Source organism: Dromiciops gliroides, chromosome 2 (assembly GCF_019393635.1).
Source record: "Dromiciops gliroides isolate mDroGli1 chromosome 2, mDroGli1.pri, whole genome shotgun sequence".
In the NCBI taxonomy this organism is placed as follows: Eukaryota; Metazoa; Chordata; class Mammalia; order Microbiotheria; family Microbiotheriidae; genus Dromiciops; species Dromiciops gliroides.
Window position 1 is genome coordinate 617,846,937 of NC_057862.1, and position 21,025 is coordinate 617,867,961.

At 39.6% G+C, this 21,025-nt stretch overlaps 1 protein-coding gene across 4 annotated transcripts in view; it reads left to right on the forward strand.

The window, feature by feature from the left end:
- The window catches only part of CDYL2 (chromodomain Y like 2), a 219,603-nt gene that overhangs the window by 170,551 nt on the left and 28,027 nt on the right, over nt 1-21,025 (forward strand). For 2 of the 4 annotated variants that reach the window (XM_043989296.1, XM_043989299.1), the window contains exons 3-5: nt 3,746-3,963; nt 12,012-12,184; nt 20,624-20,668. In XM_043989296.1, coding sequence (XP_043845231.1) covers nt 3,746-3,963; nt 12,012-12,184; nt 20,624-20,668 — 436 coding nt within the window. Of the gene's footprint in view, nt 1-3,745; nt 3,964-12,011; nt 12,185-15,366; nt 15,391-20,623; nt 20,669-21,025 lie in introns of all 4 variants that reach the window. The other 2 variants (XM_043989297.1, XM_043989298.1) reach the window with 2 other exon arrangements.

A 21,025-nucleotide genomic window follows, 5' to 3' on the forward strand; every position in this document is an offset into this window, starting at 1 on the left:
ACCCATTACTTTATACTGCCTTTACAATAATAATATCTCATACTAGCTGTGTGACCCTGGGCAAGTTATTTAACCTGAATTGCCCCTCAATAATAATAATAATAATAATAATAATAATAATAATAATAATAATAATATCTTATTGTTTTTCTTATCTGCCCCTAACATTCTGTAATTTCATCAAATGGGTGGGGTGAAATCTATTAATCAGTGATCCCTGATCAACACCCCTACCTCTCCCCTACACTACATGAATATACATGTTGAATTGAATGACATCCTAGGGCAATGCCACTCAATAAATATTTGTTGAAAGTGTTCTTTCCCTCTTTCAAATTTCTTAGAACACTTTTGAACTTTCTTTTTTCTCATCACTACCTACCTCATACTGTTTATCTGTATGTATGATTTATACATATACATATATACACATATATATGTCCCATCCTTCAGTAAAATCTTTCATCTTTGTGTCAACAGCACCTAGGAAAAGGCCTTGCACATAGAGGGGCTTAATAAAAGTTCGGCAAACACAATTTGTTGAATTACACACCTACTACATGCATAGCCCCGGTTTTGGTGCCATATGGGGGTATAAGGAGTGGCTCTTAAAGTCTAGGAAGGGAGACAGGAGTCACAGAACAACAGAGTCCCACACTGTGATCCCAACTCCTTAGTTCTCAGAGAAGGGACAGATCACTGTGCACTGGAAAAGTCAGAGCAGGATTGTTCTTCATCCTTCATTCTATTTTTTTTTTTTTTTTAGTGAGGCAATGGGGGTTAAGTGACTTGCCCAGGGTCACACAGCTAGTAAGTGTTAAGTGTCTGAGGCCAGATTTGAACTCAGGTCCTCCTGACTCCAGGGCCGGTGCTCTATCCACTGCGCCACCTAGCTGCCCCCTTCATCCTTCATTCTTGAAGAGGACCAATGGCATCATGACGGTGATGTCTTGACTTGATTGTGAATTGGGTATGAGTAGTTTAGAGCTGTGCAATGTCCTGAGCCTCACTCTCTCCTCCAGTCATCAGAGTCCACTGGCAAGACAAAGATCAAGAGCACTGGAGATGGCCCAGGATGCAGTGGGTTAAATTAAGGTCTTTCCCAGGTCTCAGTTTATCTGAGACCATGCCCATTCAATGACTAAGGGCTGGGAAAGAATTGAGACAAAAGGTGCCTCAATTTACTATCACAAAGATATGAATCTGGGAGTAGAAGAACCTCAAGAGTTTCTGGCTAAAACAGAGAACAATTGACATTTGAACTCATTCTAAGCCATGAAAACTAAACCATGAGCCATAGGAGGCTTGGGTTGTGGCTATTATTGGCCATTTAATGAGAGCTAGAATGATTTGGGTTTTAAAGCAGAGTCCAGTAGCTCCATTTAAAACACAATAGGCTTCTAAAAACCTGTCTTTTCAGAGCTCCATTTCAAGAAATCAAAAATGAAAACCCACATTGATCGAAAAGTAAATTGTTCCAGCTTTTTGAGAAAAGAAAAAATTGATATAAATAAAAAGAAATAATAATAATAATAATAATAATAATAGCAACATTCCCAAATTTCTGCTTGTATTGGCAGGTTGGGTTCCCAGAAGGTGGTGACTACTACTACTCTGAGACAACATGGTAAAGTCAGTTAATACAGAACATTCTCCCCAGAACCTAGTTTACTCCTTTGGGAAAGATTCATAAAAACTTATTCTTTAATCAAGCTCTAAAAATGGACCAACCTCTCCTAAGGGTCCTTTAGACCAGGTTAGATTCCGGCATGTCCCTATCTGGATGCCACAATTTTACAGCTAGGAATATGACTAATTTATAAAGATGGTGAAGAAGGTGAAAATGGGATTTTATATATATATATATATATATATATATATATATATATATATATATATCTTGAGGAATCTTTGGCCATATTCTTTTCTCTCCTACCTGAACATAGTCCATGGTACTTTCATCATTTGGCATAGCATGAGCTACAGCTTTCATATTGACTTCAAGTAGAATTGGCCAAGTTTTTTTGTTTTGTTTTGTTTTGTGTTGTGTGGCAATGGGGGTTAAGTGACTTGCCCAGGGTCACACAGCTAGTAAGTGTCAAGTGTCTGAGGCCGGATTTGAACTCAGGTACCCCTGAATTCAGGGCCGGTGCTTTATCCACTGTGCCACCTAGATGCCCCCTTGGCCAAGTTTTAAAGGAGAAATTTGATACTTTTTAAAAGAAGAATTATAATCTTTTAAAGGTATTTTTACTATTTATCTGTATTACCCTGGACAAGCCATTTAACTGTTTGTGATCCTTAGTTTCCTCATATGTAGAAATGAGATGGTGCTGCACTACTTTTTTACTCATAGACTTGTTATAAGGAAAACATTTTGTAAGCTTAAGCTTAAAGAGCTATAGAAATCCAAATTGCTGATCTTTTCCTCCTCCTTTTTCTTCATTATTATTATTATTGTTGTTATTACTAGTACTTCTACCACCACCACTACCACCTCTATTACAAAATTACCCCCTGGCAATTTTAAAAGGAAGTCTTAATTTTAAAAGGAAAAGTTCCTTTAATAAGGAATGAAGGTGGGCAGCTAGGTGGCACAGTGGATAGAGCACTGGCCCTGGAGTCAGGAGTGCCTGAGTTCAGATCCGGCCTCAGATATTTAACACTTACTAGCTGTGTGACCCTGGGCAAGTCACTTAACCCCAATTGCCTCACCCCCCCCCCCAAAAAAAAATAAGGAATGAAGGTGTCAATTTCCCATGGGGGTGGTTCCCATTGCATGTAATTGTTTTGTTCTCAGTATGGACTGCTGGTTCCCTATTCCCTCTCTCTTCTCCCACCTGAAAATCACCATCTGCTGTCAGTATAGTTTTAAGGAGACGGCAGGATTGTGGCCTAGGTCATATGTGTCAAAGCTTCGGTTCCATCTGATTTGGGTAGAAATGATAATGCTACTTAGGACACAGACACCTGAGTATTTATCAGATCAAAGTGGAACAAGTAACAAAATCCCCAAAATATGTGTTTTTCTTGCTCTATCTACAAAACAGCTGGTGGAAACTACTTTTTCCTTGCTGTTGAAAAAGCAGCCTATCAGGGGCTCTCCCTCACCTGTGTTCAGCCTGGTACATTTCTGTTTGAGGTGAAATTATTTGGCAAGGAGACTTGTATAAACCTGGTCAAGTCCTTTTCCCTCTCTGGGCCTCAGTATGTTCTTGTGAACAATGAAGGGATTAGATTAGATTCCTCAGGCCCCTTCCAGCTATCACAATCTAGGATTCTGTAATACTGTCTCTACTATCCATTCCTTCTGCTGGGCCCTACTACCATTTTCCCCTTGTTGGGCATCAGGGTAAATGTAAACAATTTTTCAGGCAAGGAAACTTATTTTAATCTGAATACCTTCCACAAACTCAAGGATGTGAGCCAGCCAGAGGTGTAGTTCTCTTGGTCTCTGAGGCCAATCAGGGCTTCAATAAACACCAGCAATTTTTTATTGTTTGTAAATCTCTTTGGCAGTCTAATGAAACCCTGGGTACCCTTCTTAGAATAATGGTTTTAAATGCATAAAATGAAACATGTAGGATACCAATTATATTACAATATAGTTATTAATGCAGTTACCAATATAGTTGTCCTTAAAAGCATTCATGGACTCCAGGTTAAAAACCCTTGCTCTAGACTCTCCTAAAGCCTGGCTGTTCTGTATGTCTATATCATATCTTATTTGTTTTGACTTTGAAAGGTTCCACTCTGACCAATGGAGGTCTACACTTGCATAGCCCTGTGAAGAGGAAAATGGAAGGGGACAAAGATTACGTTTTTGATAAGAGGCTCAGGTATAGCGTCCGGCAAAATGAGAGCAACTGTCGGTTTCGAGACATTGTGGTGAGGAAGGAAGAAGGATTCACACACATTCTGCTGTCCAGCCAGACCTCCGACAACAATGCCCTGACACCGGAGGTAAGAGAGAAGTCCCTAAGGGATAACAAACTAGCCTCAGTGTCATTGACACTCTCTCTGATCAGGATGTTCAACAGAATCACCTTTTTGAAAAGCTACGCTAAGAAGTATCTATAAGGGGAAAGACAGTTGACTAGTGAAAAAAAGCAAACCCATCAAGAGATTGTGTTTTGTTTTGTTTTGCCCACAGAATCAGAGCTTAAATGGTACCTTAGACGTCATTTAGACCAACCCATGACTAGTTAGGAAACCCTTCCATATCATTTCTAACAAGTGGTCATCCAGCCTACATGTGAAGCCCTCCAGCCAAGGGGAATTCACTATCTCCTTTCTTTGACAGCTCCACTAAGAAATTTGTCCCCTGCCCCTTACACATACCTTAAATCTGCCTCTCAAGTCAAATCTAGAAGCATTTATTAAGCACCTACTATGTGCCAGGCACTGTACTAAGTGTTGGGGATACAAAGATAGACAAATGAAGTCCCTCTTCTCCAGGGGCTCACAGCCTCTGGGCCTCTTCCACCCATTATTCCTAGATTCCTCCTCTGGAGCCAAGCCAAGCAAATCCCATTCTATCTTCCCCATAACAGCACTTAAAATACTTGAAAATGGCAGTCACATTTCCCCTAAACTCTTCTCTCTCAAGACTAAACATCTTCAGTTTCTTCAGTTGAATCTCACTTGAAAGAAGTCTCCAGGACTATCACCACCCAGCCCCCTCCATTGGACATAGAGTCACAGAGATTCAGAATTAGAAAGGTCTTTAGAAGACATTTAGTACAGCCCTTACCCAAGCGGACTGTCCTTCTAGTCATTCAAGTAATCAGTAAGCATTTATTAAGTAAGCATTTATTAAGGCATGGTGATGAGTGTCAGGAATACAAAGAAAGGCAAAGTTCACTTCCAGCTCCCAAGGAGGTCATTCTAATGGGGGAGACAACGTGCAAATAGCTATATACATGCAGGATAAATTGGAATAAACAAATAGGAGACATCCAGACTCTGGAGACTTCTAGAAATGGCAAACTCATTACCTTCTGAGGTAGTGTATTCTGTTTATGGTGGCTCTCAGTGTTAGGAAGTTTTTTTTCTTACATCACACCAAAATTTACCTCTCCACACCTTTCATTCACTGATGTTATTAGCACATCCCTTTATGGCCAAGCTGACTAGGTCTAAACCTTTCTTCCCCATGACATCCATTCAGTTCCTTGAAGACAAAGTTCATAATCCTGAGGTCCCTTCAACTGACTCCTTTATGTTATAATCTCGAGATCTTTTTCCTATTCTGATTACCCTTCTATAGCTTGTCTCCGGTTTTTACCCCAGCTGAAAATCTTCTGAAAATGGGGCTGAACTGAATACAACACTACTTAGCTGATTCTGAATATGATGCCTCTCCAAATGAAATCCGAGAGTCTACCAGCCTTCTGGCTAACTCGTCATTTTCTGTTGACTCTTGTTGAGCTGGAAGACAACAAACTTTTGCCTAGCCGTCTCCTTCTCCCCCTACCATCTTGTGTGTGTATTCAAGTTTAGGCCTTTATGTTTATCCCTATTAATGTGATTAATAATCTTATCTGATTTGGCCCGTCATTCCAGATTGTTAAAATCTTTTTGGATCCTGACTTCATTATCTCTCCAAGTTTCTGGCCCTCTGAAAATTTGATAACCCTGCCTTCATCTAAATAAGTAATAAAAATGCAGAGCAGATCAGGGCCAAGAAGAACCCCTCAGGGAAATCCACTAGCTATCTCTCTCCCTCCAAGTTGACATTGACAAGTTTCTATGTTTTCTAAATTCTTGATCCCACTTTCTACCCCTTTGTGTTCTCTTCTCTGTTTATGGAAGAAATCTATCTCCCTATAGCTCTTTTCCCAAATATTCCCTCTCTAAAGGGGGCAGGGTGGGAAGGAAGAGTACCCGGGATGTGCTGATGTGTCTGCTCCTGAAAAATATCACAGGGTTTAGTCTGGAGATGACTTCACTCAGGCTGATTCCCAATCTACCCCAAGATATACCTTCTTCGTAGAGCTGAGATTCACTCTTCCCTGTGAGCAAGTCAAGACTTCTTCAGTATTCTTAAATACTCCATCCTTTAAGCGCAGTTTTAATGGATAAGAAGTGTCAAATAGCAGAAAGAGACTGACTAGTAAATGACATCAGAAGACCTAGATTTGAGCCAATTGCCAAGCTTTGGCCAAGTCCCCTTCTTTCGCTGGCCTTTAGTTCTCTTCTCTGCAAAAAGGACTGGCTAGACATGATCCTTTCTAGGTTTCCTTACAGTTTCAACATTCTGTAATTCTGATTCTACTAGACCTAGATTAGCCCCTCTTTACAAGGCTCTTCCCCACTAAATCTGAGGCTTTAACTCATCTTTAATTTCTCTTGAGTAATACTAGTCTATGATACTACCATTTTGAAGCTCTCTTTGGCCTTGTTTGCGACCCTTCCCACTCTTTTCTGAAACCATTCTTCCATCCTGAATCAGGAATTTTGCTTTCTAGAAAAGGCTGATAAAAGCGAGAACTCCTCTATCTCCTGGCCTAGTTTCACTCTTGGGATGGTAGCCTTGAACTCCTTCCCTAGAACTGTTTCTTGGTTATGTTGAAAAGGAAGAAATGGGGGCAGGAATCACTTGGAACTTCTCTTGTTCCTCTGACCATCCCAATGCTTAATGAAGACCCCCAAGGCAAGGAAGTTTCTCCCTTTGGGTCAGCCCATATGGTGCCTCACCTCCAGAAGATGAAATATGCAACTCAGTGAGTCCTCAATGCTCAACGGGACTTCTCTGGGTTGTTCTCCAACAAAACTACAGATCTATTTATTTAATCCAGTTCCTGACCACTGTCACCTCCCCAAAGTGTATCTTTGTACCCTCCCCTCCACCCCTACTCCAGAGCACATGCCAATCTCTCACAGCTTTTATTTTTAGGTCCATTAACTAAAGACATTGAGCTATTTTAAGGTTGTTTTTGTTGTAAAAAGGGGTCTGGTAACCTCTGTGGAATGGGTCTAACAAATTTTTAGCCTTCCAGTCAGAGTAAGGTTTCTGGGAAGAAGGCATGATTTTGAAGGAATAGGAATTGTGCTTTTCTCTCAGCTCAGTGCTTCTTCTAGTGTTCCCTTTCACCTACAGTTCTTGGTCCCCAGTTAGCCTAGTGGCCTTAAGGTGATGGGAGAAATTTGTCGGAAATCTAGTTCATCCACAGGTGAACAAATCAATGGACAGTTAAATGACCAATCAAGATCCTTCTCATTTTTCCATGTTAAGCGGTTAAGGAGGTTTTAGACAAATATTACCTGTATACCCCATTTTTCCTTCACAAACAATGAGCCTTACTCATTTACATCCTGTAATACCTGCTTAGGGTAACACCCCTTAGGTATTTGTTGGGAAGATTTAGAAGCTGTGTGGCCTTGTGGGAATTGCTTCATCTCCCTAGACTGAGTTTCCTCAGTAGTCAAACAAGGGTACTAAGCTATGTATTATCCAAATACCTTCCAAGACTGAAGTCCTGAGTCTTAATTAGCAATTCAATTCAGTTCAGCTCAGTTTGATAGGGGGTAGCCTTAGTAGAATGGAAAGAACATTGTTTTGGGGGTCAGATAACTTGAGGTAGGAGTTCTGCTTCTGCTCTTTACTACTAGTCACAGTAATACAGTGAGTAAACCATTGGACTTGGAGTCAGAAAGACCTGAGTTCAAATTCTGACTCAGAAACTTACTAGCTGGGTGACCCTGAGGAAGTCACTTAACCTCTGTTTCCTTCAGTTTCCTCATCCACAAAATGAGTGATAATTCACAGCACTTACTTCACGAGGTTATAGAGAGGACCAAATGAGATGATACATTTAAAGCACTTGACCAACCTTCAAGCACTACAGCTGTACTCTCATTGTTGCTGTTTTTATCTCTGTCAGCTGGGGCAAGTCTCTTATGAATGAGGAAACTGTACCTCACCTAGCAGCATCGAGGAGGGGCAAAACAAAGAAATGTGGGTAGTATGGAGGGGAAATATTTTTTTTTTCCTGATAGGAGAAATCAAGGAAGGCTTCTTGAAAGAGCTGGTATTTGAGATAGTCTATAAAGGATAGATAGGAGTTTGATAAGTAAAGAGGAGGAAAGAAGGCATTTCAGATAGACAAAATAGTGTCAGCAAAGAGAGGGAGGTGGAGCTCACAGTGTGTGTTAAAGGGTAGCGATTTATTCAGTTTGTCTAGAAAGAAGGGGGAAGGGAATAAGCATTTATATAGCACCCACTATGTGCATAACACAATGCTAAGCACTTTACAAATATTATCTCATTTGGTCCTCACTACAACCCTCTGAGTTAGGTGGTATTATTATCTCCATTTTTTACAGTTGAGGAAAGAGAGGCAAGCAGAAGGTAAGTGACTTTCCCAGGGTCACACAGCCAGTAAGGGTCTGAGGCAGATTTGAACACAGGTCTTCCTGACTCCAGGCTCAGTGCTTTATCCACTCTGCCACCTAGCTGCCCAAGGAGAGGATATTTAGAGGGCAATATGATATGACACCAGTGCTGAGAAGTGGGGCATCTGATGCCAGGTTGTGGAACGACTTGATTGCCAGGTAAAGGAAGTTTGAACTCTGTTTGGGAGGCAGTCGGGAGTCATGGAAATTATTTGAGCTGAGAAATGAAGCCAGCATGTATAGACTTCACTGTAAAAAAAATGCCAGTTGTGAGTTTTCTCACATCCATGGTACAATATTTGTTTCTTTTCACCTTCCCCAGGAAACAAAGTACAAACCCATTGAAAGTGGAGTGTCCTATGGGGTTATTCAATTACCTTTAATTTAACAGAAATTCATTAAAAACACAAAACCCTGTGATCAGCACTGGGGACACAAAGGGGCTGTCTTCTTCTGATAAAACATAGTATCCAAAAGGTCTTAGCGTGGTTTTAAGTTTTAAATTGGCTTTATTGCATTTTAGTAGCTTAAAATCAGACTCTTCAGACTCCCTGCATGGGACCGGTGTTGACATTCCTGTCTCTGCTGTGGCTGCTCGCAGAAGACAGGTTAGAAAATATGGAACAATGAGACATTAGCTAACAGGAAGGACTTTCCTACCTGTGCATCTTCCTTTCCGTCTGAGATTCCCTCCAAGTTCAAATTGAAGTTGTTCAAGTCAGGAAGCTTAAGGGAATCATCAGTTGCTGGAATTGGTCCAGCTGGCCCTGGGCTGTGTTTTCTTTAGCTACAGACCCTGGCCCTGCACCCTGGGCCCTAGAGTAGGGCATTGGCTTCACAGACCCCAGATTCATGAAGCTGGCCAGCCTCCTGTCCCCACCATCCAGCAAACAATTTCGAGGCAGACTGTGGAGCAGATGGTGGAGCGTTGGGGAAGAAGAAGCTTCTTTTCCTCTATATTCATGAGGTCTCATTCCTGACTCTCTTTCAGAGGCATATTAACCACATGGAAATGTTAAAAAAAATCATGCCACGTTGTTTCCCCCAAACTTTTTATAGGCCATATTTTCATTAGTTCGAATCATTGGCCGCTTACAGCATGACTGAATGATAACAGCAGCACCACTTCAAACTTATACAGTAACTTTACGGTTTGCAGCCAGCTCAGAATTCCATGGAAGTCAGTAAAAAAATTTAAGAAAGAAAGAAAGGAAGGAAGGAAGGAAGGAAGGAAGGAAGGAAGGAAGGAAGGAAGGAAGGAAGGAAGGAAGGAAGGAAGGAAGGAAGGAAGGAAGGAAGGAAGGAAGGAAGAAAAGAAGAGAGAGAGAGAGAGAGAGAGAGAGAGAGAGAGAGAGAGAAAGACAGAAAGAAAGAAAGAAAGAAAGAAAGAAAGAAAGAAAGAAGAAAGAAAGAAAAGAGGTTATGAATGAGTCTGATTTTCTTGTTCAAGTTCACAAAGGTACCAAAAGCAAGCTTTTCCTGGCCCAGGATTAAAAAAAAAATTTCTCCTTCCTTTGGCCCCAGGTAGATACTCTGAATCAGTGAGTTCAGTGAGTTGTCTCAGATGTGACTTGGCTTCTTCAGTATTCAAATTTCTTGCTTTACTGATCAAAAAATAAGCAAATAAATAAATGTGGGCTTCCTGCCCCAACCTTCTCCTCTCTCCGCATTCTGGTAGAATCTAGAGGCAAAAGAGAAAACCCAGAGATTCCTGTGAGCCGTGTGTGGAAGGTGTGAGCAAAGCCCTTACCTAATCCGACCTCAGGATGAATATCCATAAATAGTCAGAAAAGTCAGTTATCCCATTCCACATGGAGACTTCAATTATGGGAAGATTTCATATTTGATCTAAGGCAAATGGGAATAATATTTATTTATAATCCTATGCATCCATTAAGGAGAGAGAAGTTCATAGATTTGTCATCCTCGTCTCGAGAAAATCACTGGCATATGCTTGAAATTCCAATTTTCCTTGGAAGAATGGCCAAATAGTGCCAGAGTTCAGAAAAGATCGTCATTCAAATTCTCTCCCCTCTTGGGCCTCCTCCCCTCCAGCTTTGGAAGGCTGAAAAGGAGGCTACAGGTGAGTGGTCCTCTTCTTCACCTGGATAGAAGTTCTAATCCAGGTGGGAACCTTTTAGTTACATGGATGTTTTCTCGCCTTTGCCTACAGTGAGTTATTATGAGAAGGGGCCATCTCTAATCCAGCCCCTATTAGTAGGGTCTATCAGATCCCCAAAGAATACTCATCCAGCCCCTACTGGGTAGAAAGTGATGGAGAACTTGTTATTTATAGAGATAATCAACACTGCTTTACATAATACTAATTGTTATAAGACTTGAATGGCTTGTAGCATGCAGCCTTGTATATAGCAGGTGATCAATTAATATTTGTGTGGATTTTGAATACTAGCTACAATAATTCAAAGGAATGATAAACCATTTCTATGTATGGCTAATATTTCTGTCCCTGTCATTATCCCAGGTCTTATAAATAAATGAACCCATCCAAATAGTTTGACATTGTTAATGGAGGGAGTCATGATAAATTCCACCAGACCTTTCCAAGGCTGGAGTCTAAGGTTTAATTCTTAATTTTCAAAGTAGAAGTAGAAGCCTGCTTCTTTAAGGGTCTGTGACATAACCCTGGGGTTCTAAGTGCAAAGAACAGCTCTTAGCCATGGCATACTTTGTCTCTCTGGAGAGTTTATACTTGGGGAAGACCTCTGAGCTATGGATAATGCCCATTGAGATGATGCTACAGCTCAGCCCTGGATTCAGGAGGACCTGAGTTCAAATCCGGCCTCAGACACTTGAGACTTACTAGCTCTGTGACCCTGGGCAAGTCACTTAACCCTCATTTCCCCACCAAAAAAAAGAGATGATACAGCTCAGAAAGTGGAAGAACTAGGGAAGGTTTAGAACACTGGGCATCTTGACCCGACATATGGCTATCCTGCCATATACACCTTCACTGTCCCCAGTTAGTTACCCCCAAATGCTGGATTGTAGCCCATGACCTGCTGAGACTGAGTAGTGATTCTTCTCTCTGGCATCTAAAGCCCTTTATAAGCATGACCCTGGTCCATACTTCTAGGCTGATTGATTGTCCATTATTCCCCTTCATCCCATTTCCCATCTCCATGCCTTTGCAAAGGCTGCCCTCCGTCTCTAGCATCCTTCAAGGCTTAGCTCAGGCACTACCTCCTTCAAGAGACTTTTCTCACTTCCCCCAGTTTGTGAGTGTTCCCACCCACCAAAAATAACTGTGGATTTAATTTGTACATACTGTGTCTATGTGGGTGTTGCTCCCATGACTAGAATGTAAGCTCCTGGAGGGCAGGAATAGTTTAGTTTTGACCCAAAGCACAGTACCTGGCACAGAGAAGATGACTAATACATGCTTGTTGAATTCAATTGAATTAAATTAAGTTGAAACAAATGCAGTTATCACTGCAGAGAAGTACACAAAAGTCCTAATCACACAGCGCCAAAAGGCCTTGACATCCAGGCTGGAGAATCAGTCATTAGCCACCAGGCCTAATTCTTCCCTTTCCAAGATGGGTTGCAGCTGTGCTAAGCATGTCCCATTGTTTACTCTTCTCTGTACACAGATTATGAAGGAAGTGCGGAGAGCATTGTGCAACGCGTCCACGGACGACAGCAAGCTCTTGCTTCTCAGCGCGGTTGGAAGTGTGTTCTGTAGCGGCTTAGATTATTCCTACTTACTTGGCAGGTTGTCCACCGACAGAAGAAAGGAGAGTACCAGGATCGCAGAAGCTATAAGGTGACCCACACTGACCCTGAGCTCTGTCTGCCCTGGGCCTGAGGACAGCCTCTGTTTGACCAGGGCTCAGGGGGCACCTGAACAGTCCATTGGGTGATAGTTTAAGGGGATATAAAGCAACATGTTGCCATCAGAGCGGGCTTGGTGAATGTTTTCTTTTATTCCCCCCCTCCATTTCAGTCCATTCCCAGATTGAAAAGCTCATTTGTGTATCTATTCCTGTCCCTCTGCTCGTCCACTTAAAATTCTTCTTTTCAGATGAAAATAAAAAGCCTGCACTTCATTTATTTATTTTCCAAATTGATGGTGGTGGGGGACGGATCTTGACCTTGTTGAACTCCTCTTGTGTGCTTGGTTAATCAGAGATGCCCAAAAGATTCAGTAGCTCTGATTCATAGCTGCCTGTCTGTTTGGCCCTGGGAGGGGCAGGGACCTGGAAAAACCTGTTCTACCACTCATAGAAGAGCCCTCTGCCTCCAGTGAAACAGGAGTGACTGAGTTTCTGAGTAGAGGCCAGTTGCTGTGTACAGAATGACAACAGGAAGCAGTATTCCAGCCTAAATAGGAGCAAAGTTTTAGATGCAAGGCCAAGGGTAGATAAACCTGCAGTTTCTGACCTTTTATCATACGGTTCATTACTATCTGGACCAAATCGTGATCTCTGAACTAGCACAGTAAAATCCTGATGTCATGTGCTAAATCAGACCGTTTGGCCAAGGTCTGCCCCGACACAAAGCACAGGCTTTGTGAAGAGTTCTCTTGTATTTGTTCTATTGATCAGGACCGGGGCTAGTGGAACAGCCCCAGTACCTGCAGCCCTTAGGGTGTCTGCTAGTAGACCAATTCTCCCTGTAGTTTGGGAGGAAGAGCATCAGGTTCTGTGTACGACTTGGTCCTGATTAGAGCCAAGAGAGGCAAAGGAATTTTGATGATTGTGGGATTTCCCAAGTGTGTCCTGCTCTTAGGGGCTCCGTCCCCATGTCTTTATTGGTTTGGTGCCTCTGACATAATTCATTATCACTTTTAGAGAAGTGATCCTGAAACTTTCTCACCTGGGATATTTTCACCATACACCATTCTAACCTTCTACTAGGAGTTTCCATATAGTTGAGAGAGGAGAAATAAAAAGTTTTTAAGGTTTTTTTTTTTCCTTTTCTTCAACCAGGAGAAAAGAGGTGATAATGGGGAGGAAGGAAGGAATTGTCAAATCTTTATTTTAGTGGTCATCTAGACCAAACCCCTGCCTGAAACTTGGACACATTGGCACCCAGCCCCCAGAGTCCAATTCAATATATTTTTAGAAGGTTATTCCTTAATTTGAGCCCAAATCAGCATTTCTATAAATTCTATCCATCATTCCTAGTTCTTTCCACTCAGGTCAAACAAAATCAATCAATTCTCTCTCATACATGAGACCCCATCAGATTCTTTGTATTTGACTTCATAGCACCTAGGAAAGTTAATTTTTTTCTTAATTTTTTTTTCATTTTTAGGCTAATTAGTCTTAGTTCCTTTAATCAATCTTTGTATGACAAAGTGTCTAGTCACTCTAGGTTATCAATAATCCTCCTAAAATTTGGTACATCAAGGAATTATAGATTTGTAAGTAAAGGTCACCTTGGTTTGAATGCTACTCTATTACCTGCTTCCTGTGTAACCTTGGGCACGTTATTTATCCCCGTGGACCTGAAGTCCAGTTTTTAGGTGACGAGGGCTTGAACAGGGTCGTGGTTATAAGTGGGGAGAAGTAGATGTATTCAGGAGATGTTAAGCTAAAAATAATAAGACTTGGTAATGTATTGAATGTGTAGGGTAAGGACAAGAGAACAGCCACGAATTTGAGGTTGTTAGCCTAGGTGACTGGGGAGGATGTTGGTACCCTCAATGGTAAGAGGGATGTTAGGAAGAGGAGGGTTTGAGGGAATAACGAGTTATGTTTTGGACATGCTCAGTTGAGATGTCTACAAGATGTCCAGTTTGAGATGTCAAATAGGCAGTTGGCTGAGAGATTGGAAGTTAGGAAAAAAGTTAGGTGTAGAGAATGAGTTCTGAGAAGCATCTATGATAATTGAATCCTTGGAAGGTGAGAGATTCTCACCTTGATTAGATCATACTAAGGGAGAAGAGATGAGTTTCCAGGACAGATGCTTGGGGTAGAGTGTGACTTGGACGAATACTCAACAAAGGAAACTGAGATTGATCTAGCTTTGATATTCAACACCTTTTTAATACCCTCAGCTGCCTCCATCCTCTGATTGCGGAGTTGGAGGTCAGAGCAATAAACTCCTTGCCGTCCCTCCCTTTATGGAGGGCTCAGAGCTTCCCAGCTGAACTCTTTATTTTCCATCAGCTGCCTTACTTGGCAAAAATCATTCGGTCCCCTTTGGTAGCTGCCCATCCCCCTTTCAGCTTGCTTTTGGGTATTGTTTTCCCTATTAGATTGCAAACTCCTTGAGGGTAGAGCCTCTCTTTTCTTATTTGTATCCCCAGTGTTTAGCAGTGTCTGACAGACTGTAGGCACTCAATAAATGTTTATTGGCTGTGATTATAACTATGAGAAGGAGTCCTCAGGCATGTGGGAGGGGAACTGTGAGACAGAAGTATCATGAAAAACTAGAATAAACCAAAGAGGATGATCAAAAATGCCAAAGTCGGCAGAAATGCCAAGAATGATGGGGATTGAGAAAGTCATTATTTTTGGCAATTAAGAGATCATTGATACCTTTAGAGAGAACAGCTTCAGTTGAATGATGAGGCCAGAAGTTAGACTGCAAAAGGTTTAGAAAACAATGGGAGGAAGGGAAGTGGAGATTCCAGTTGATGGCTTTTTTGAGGAGTATAGCCATGAAAGGGAAGGGAGATGTAGGTAATAGCTACTGTGGCTCAAAAGATGGAGGAGGCATACGAGAATGCATGCATTGATTAGTGACTTTTATTGCATAACATTGCACAAATTATTTTTTAATGGTTGGACTAATTCATGGCTCCACCAATAGTATATTAATATATGTGTATTCCCAAATTCCCTCCATAATTGAGTGTTTCCATCTTTTACCATCTTTGCCAATTTGGGTGGCATAAGGCGATACCCAATGTTGCTTTGATTCTAATTTTTCTTGTTACAAGTGTTTTGAGCATTTTGTCATGTAATTATTAATAGTTTGTATTTCTTTCCAAATGAGTTATCTTACTGATGTTCAGCCACGGTAAGTACAGGAACCCTCAGATTGGCCACTTGGTGATGAAGTTTTGGCCATGGCAGTCTGTGAAACAAAAAGTACAAAATGACTCTCAGTCATGTGCTACTTTTCTGATTCTTCAGTGACATTGTCAGGATGATATAAAATCGGGCAAGGAGTGCTAAGAATCATACCGTTTTTATACTTCCCACAAACTTCAACTTGACTATTTTCACTCTAGATGTGTCCAATGACCAGCACATGTGCATCTAACTGAAGGAATAGAATCACATCAATCCTTACTATATCACTATGCTTGAAACCAAGAGAAAAAAAGGAAGTTAGAGTCAAAGAAAAGATGGTACACAGTTTTCCTTAAATAAGTGTGTAAAGGAAATGGTGGAATTATAATTTTATCATGTGCCCCCAAACATCAAGAAAAATAATTTGGTCCTTCTTGTATTGAAGAGCTCATGATCAATATTAGCAAAAAAATTCACCAGGGACTTAATTGCAGTGTGTGCACCAACAGTCTGTTGCAAGGGATGAAGAGGTAGAGAAATTTAATGAAGAATTCAGTAAGAACCTCCAAATTAAATAAACATAGAAAATTGGATCAGTTGATAGTAGGATTATCCACTTAGGCTTGGGAGAGACCTCAAGGGGTCTCTGGTGCAACCCTCTTATTTCCAGATGGGTAAAATGAGACCCAGGAATATTAAGTGACATGCCCTAAATCACATGTGTGATAAGCATCAGAGTCAAGAAGGATTTGAACCCAAGTTCTTGGCTTCAAAACCAGTGATTTTCCCACTACACTTTGCCTCTATGCAAAGGTAGATTAGGATGGAAAGATATATTGGAAAACATGCATAAGGAAAAAGGAATGAGACAGGTCAATAGCTTAGAGATTGCACAGAAGCCTCACCCCTGTATATTATGAATAGTTTCTTCAAGAAAAGAATCACTGCAACCTCCACAAGAGTCTTCTCTGATTTCTCTGAAACTGTCCATTTGTCATTTTTTATGACACAACATTATTCTGTTTCATTCATATATCATAATTATGTCAGCCATTCCCCAATTGATGGGCTTTCCCTTAGGTTCCAGTTCTTTGTCACTACAAAAAGATCTGCTATAAATATTTCTGTATAAACATGTCCTTTTCTTCTTTTTTTGGTATTTTTGGGACATAGGCCTAGTAGTGGTATTGATAGATAAAAATAATAGTATTTATATAGTACTTTTAGGTTTGTAAAGTATAACAAAAATCACAACTCTGTGAGGTAGGTGTTATTATTACCCCCATTTTACAGATGAGGAAATTGAGGCAAGCAAAGTTTAAGTAGGTGCTATTATCCCTGTTTTATAAATGAGGAAACTGAAGCAAACAAAATTTAAATGACCTGTCTAGGATCACACAGTAAGTGTCTGAGACAGGATTTGAACTGAGATCTTCCTGACTCCATCCACGTGGAGCATTCTATCCATTGTACCAACTTAAATGCTTCATAAATCAAAGGATAAGAACAATTCAGTAACTTTTGAAGAACAGATAGCAATTAAAACAAGCATCCCATGGAGGGCAAATGCAAAGATGTGTAGTGAGTATGAGCAGACTGACTGAAATTTATAAAAAGTGAGCAACTTTGAAGAACGAGGGGAAAAAGAATGCCATTTGAATTGTAAGAGATAAAAAGATTAATTGATTAAGGGAAAAGAATTACAGATATGAAGCAGACAGTGTTCATGCTACACTGACATTTTTGTGCTGTCAAGAGAAATTGAAAATCCACCCAGCAAATGGGTGGATCCCGTGTGGTGAACTTATGTAAGGAATGGACAAGGAACATAGGGTGGGCAATCATGGATGAGTTGCTATCAGCATCATTGAAGGGAATGTCCAAATCAATGAAATAACAGGTCCATTTGAGTATTTGAGTTGAATATTTGTTCATATATCTTCATTATTCATTTATTGAATTTTCATGAATTTGTGCTGATTCTGTGTATATTAGGCAGTCAGGTAGTGGAAGGGAAAGAGTACTCGGTCTGAAGTCAGAAAGACCTGAGTTCAAATCTAGACTCAAACACTCACTGGCTGTGTGTCCCTGGGCAAGTCAGTTAACTTCTGTTTACTTCAGTTTCCTCAGCTATAAAATAGATATAGAAATAGCATCTACCTCCTAGGGTTGTTGCGAGAATTGAATGAGATAATATTTGTGAGGCTCTTCACACAGTTCCTGGCACATCGTTGATGCTATTTAAATATTAGCTATTATTTTAATGACTATATGTTTGACACATACATTTGGATCTCAGACTTTTTATCAGAGATGTCTGATGCAAAGACGTTACCCCCAAATTCTAATTTCTCTTCTAAATCTAGCCTCATTAATTTTCTTCACACAAAACCTTTCTCATTTGCCATGATATAAATTGTCTATTTTGTCATTTATAATTTTTTATCCCCTCTCTATTTGTGTTTTTCCCTAACCATAGTTGTGAAAGATTGGACCTTTTTTAGAGCCTGTTTCTTTAATACATTAATACACAAAGGATTTATAATCTTCTCAACAAGGGGAACTGATGGTGTAGAAAACCCTATAAATTCAGATTTTCAATGACTTTATAGATAAGTCCGAGGAAATGACTTGATGCATATATACAGAAATTAAATGACTCACCAAGGGGACACATCAGTAAGTTCCAGAGGAAAAATTTGAATCCAGTTTTTTTCTGATTTCAAACACAGCACTCTATTTGCTATTCCATATAGCTTCTCTCTATTTAAAAAATAATAATTTTAATATGACTCTTTGCTTATATAACTTATGCACTTGGAATTTATTCTCAAGTGCAGTATAAGTCTTTGGGCTAACCCTCTTTTCTACCAGCTACTTTCCAGTTTTTTGTAGTAGTTCTTGTCAAATAGAAATTTCTTCACCCGGTATTTTCTACCCTGGGTTTATTGAACGCTAGGCTATTATGCTCATTTGTTTCTGGGTCTTGCTTCCAGTGACCAGCTTTTCTACTTTTCAACCATTTTTAAAAAAATAATTACTGGGGCAGCTAGGTGGCGCAGTGGGTGGAGCACCGGCCCTAGAGTCAGGAGTGCCTGAGTTCAGATCCGGCCTCAGACACTTAATACTTACTAGCTGTGTGACCCTGGGCAAGTCACTTAACCCCAACTGCCTCACTAAAAAAAAAAGAAAAAAGAAAAAAGAAAAAAAATGATTACTGTTTTATAATATAATTTGAGATGATTTAAGCTTTCTTATTCAGAATTTTTATGGTTTTCCAATTTTTTTTACCTTTTTCAAAACCTTTTAAATGATTAAAAATCGTGTATTTCTATAAACTATCTTCTTTGTAGTTTTATTTTGAAGAGAAATCTATACTTGAATTTTAAAACCATTATTTTTATCATATTGGTGAACCAGCCATCAATATTTATTTATGCCTTCCTTTATATAACAATAGTAATAATAACTAATAATAGATAGCATTTATATAGCACCTGTTATGTGCTAGGCACTGTGCTAAGCACTTTACAAATATTATTTTATTTGATCCTCTCCAATAACCCTGAGAGTTAGATGCTATTATTATCCCCATTTTACAGATGAGGATGAAGACAATTCAGTAATTTGTATATCTTGTAATTTGTGTGCAATTTGGTAAGTTAAATCATAGATATTTTATTTCTAGAATAGAAATTCTATTTTATAAGAGATGGAGTTCCACACCTTCACTTGTAACCAGTGCAATTACATTAATTGATTTGGTAAAGTTTTAAATGTATGAATGCAATGCTTTACACACCATGATACCTTTATGAGGCATGAACATTGGGTCAAATTTTAGTCAAGGAAGGGAGCATGATTAACTAACCAAATACTAAGGAATTTCAGTAGTTACTCATTCTGGCAGCAAAATAGTTAGTAGGCTTAGGAGTACCTGGAGGAGATAGAGATTTGCACCTGTACCAAGGGACAAAAAAAAAAAACCAAAAACCACAGAAAAAGTGGGAAGTAGAGATGGGGAGAGATGTGGAAAGTGAGCCGAGAGTTGAGTGCCACACTTCCTCCTACACAGACCATTTTACTCAAGAGATTAGACCAGTAGTAGACAATAGATCCAGCAGGAAGCAGGATAAAGACACACTGAGGAAAAACAGAGACACAGATGTGTACAGAAATATAGACACCCCAATGAGGAAGCCATTTCAATGGGCATGATCCCTTAAACAAAAGAGGAGTGTCAGCTATGAATTGAAGAAAGGATTTCCACTAACAAGGAGTTGAGAATTCACCTTTTGACCATATGTAGTCTCTATAATTAGAGGCAACTCTCCTGTCTTCTACTTGTGTGTAATTGTGGGGGACAGAGATCCAAACTTGTAAAGAGGCTGTTTCTACCAACTATTCTTACCAATACCATTTTAGTAAATGTCCTTTGCTAAAACAAAACCAGTTGATGGCCAATGGCTGATGGAAAGCACACCATTGGGGACTCTCGAGTGATATAGCAAGCATTAGGAACCCTAACCTCTTATGGCTACTCTTAGGACCCTGAAAACAAATAATCTTTTTTGGGGGACCACAACATTTGAGTGAATGGTAGTTGGGAAAGTAGTCCCAAAGGAGATTCTTTACTATTGTTTCCTCCTGGGTTTCTGTTGTACTTTTTCTTGTTGTATACAGAAATGTAATGATTTGGATGTATTTATTTTGTATCATACTACTTTACTACTAATGCTGTTAATGATCTCAAATTGTTTTCTAGAGTGATTCTCTAGGGTTTAAATAACTTTTCCTCCTTTTTGCCAAATAATAGCGAAAATTACTGCTTCACTCACTCTGAGCATATTGGAAGAGTTTCTAGTTTTCCTTTATTTCAAATAATAATGCTTTTAAATTTTAGGTAAATGATTTTTATCATACTAAGGACCCTTGTCCTATCACATCTGTGCTTTTTAGACGTCTTCAAAAATGCGTGCTATATTTTGTCAAATGTTTTTTCTTCATTCATTGATAAAGTCTTGTCTTTTTTGATGTTTTTGTTATTTTATGATGAATAAATCTAGTTGTCTTCCTTCTAGTGTATAATTGCTGCATTCTTGATATAAATCTAAATTGTTCATAATTTGTTGTTTTTAGACTTATTCCTAGAGTATCTTTACTAAGATTTTATTCAAAAGTTCTGAATCAGTATTCTTTAGTGAAATTGGTCCATTATTTTCTTTTCCACTTTATAGCTCCCTGATTTGGGTACCTGAACTACATTTGTCTCATCAAAGGAGGTTGGTAGAGTGCCTTCTTTCTCTATTATTGAGAACAATTTATGCACCATAGGGACTAAATGCTCTTTATATGATTAGTAGAACTCGCGTATAGATGTGGTCAAACCAGGAATTTTCCCCCATTTGATAGTTCACTTATGTCTTTTCTTTATGGATTTCCTCTTTTAAATCTGGGTTGTTTAGAACATCTCTCTCATGTTTAGCAAATTTGGGTATTTTATATTTTGTAGCTAGTCATCCATTTCCTCTAAGTCTTCAGTTTTGCTGACATGTAATTGAGTGTAATAGCATTTAATAATGTTCTCTTTTCTCTATTCTATTTGAGTTCACTGCATTCATTCTAAATTAACTAATGGT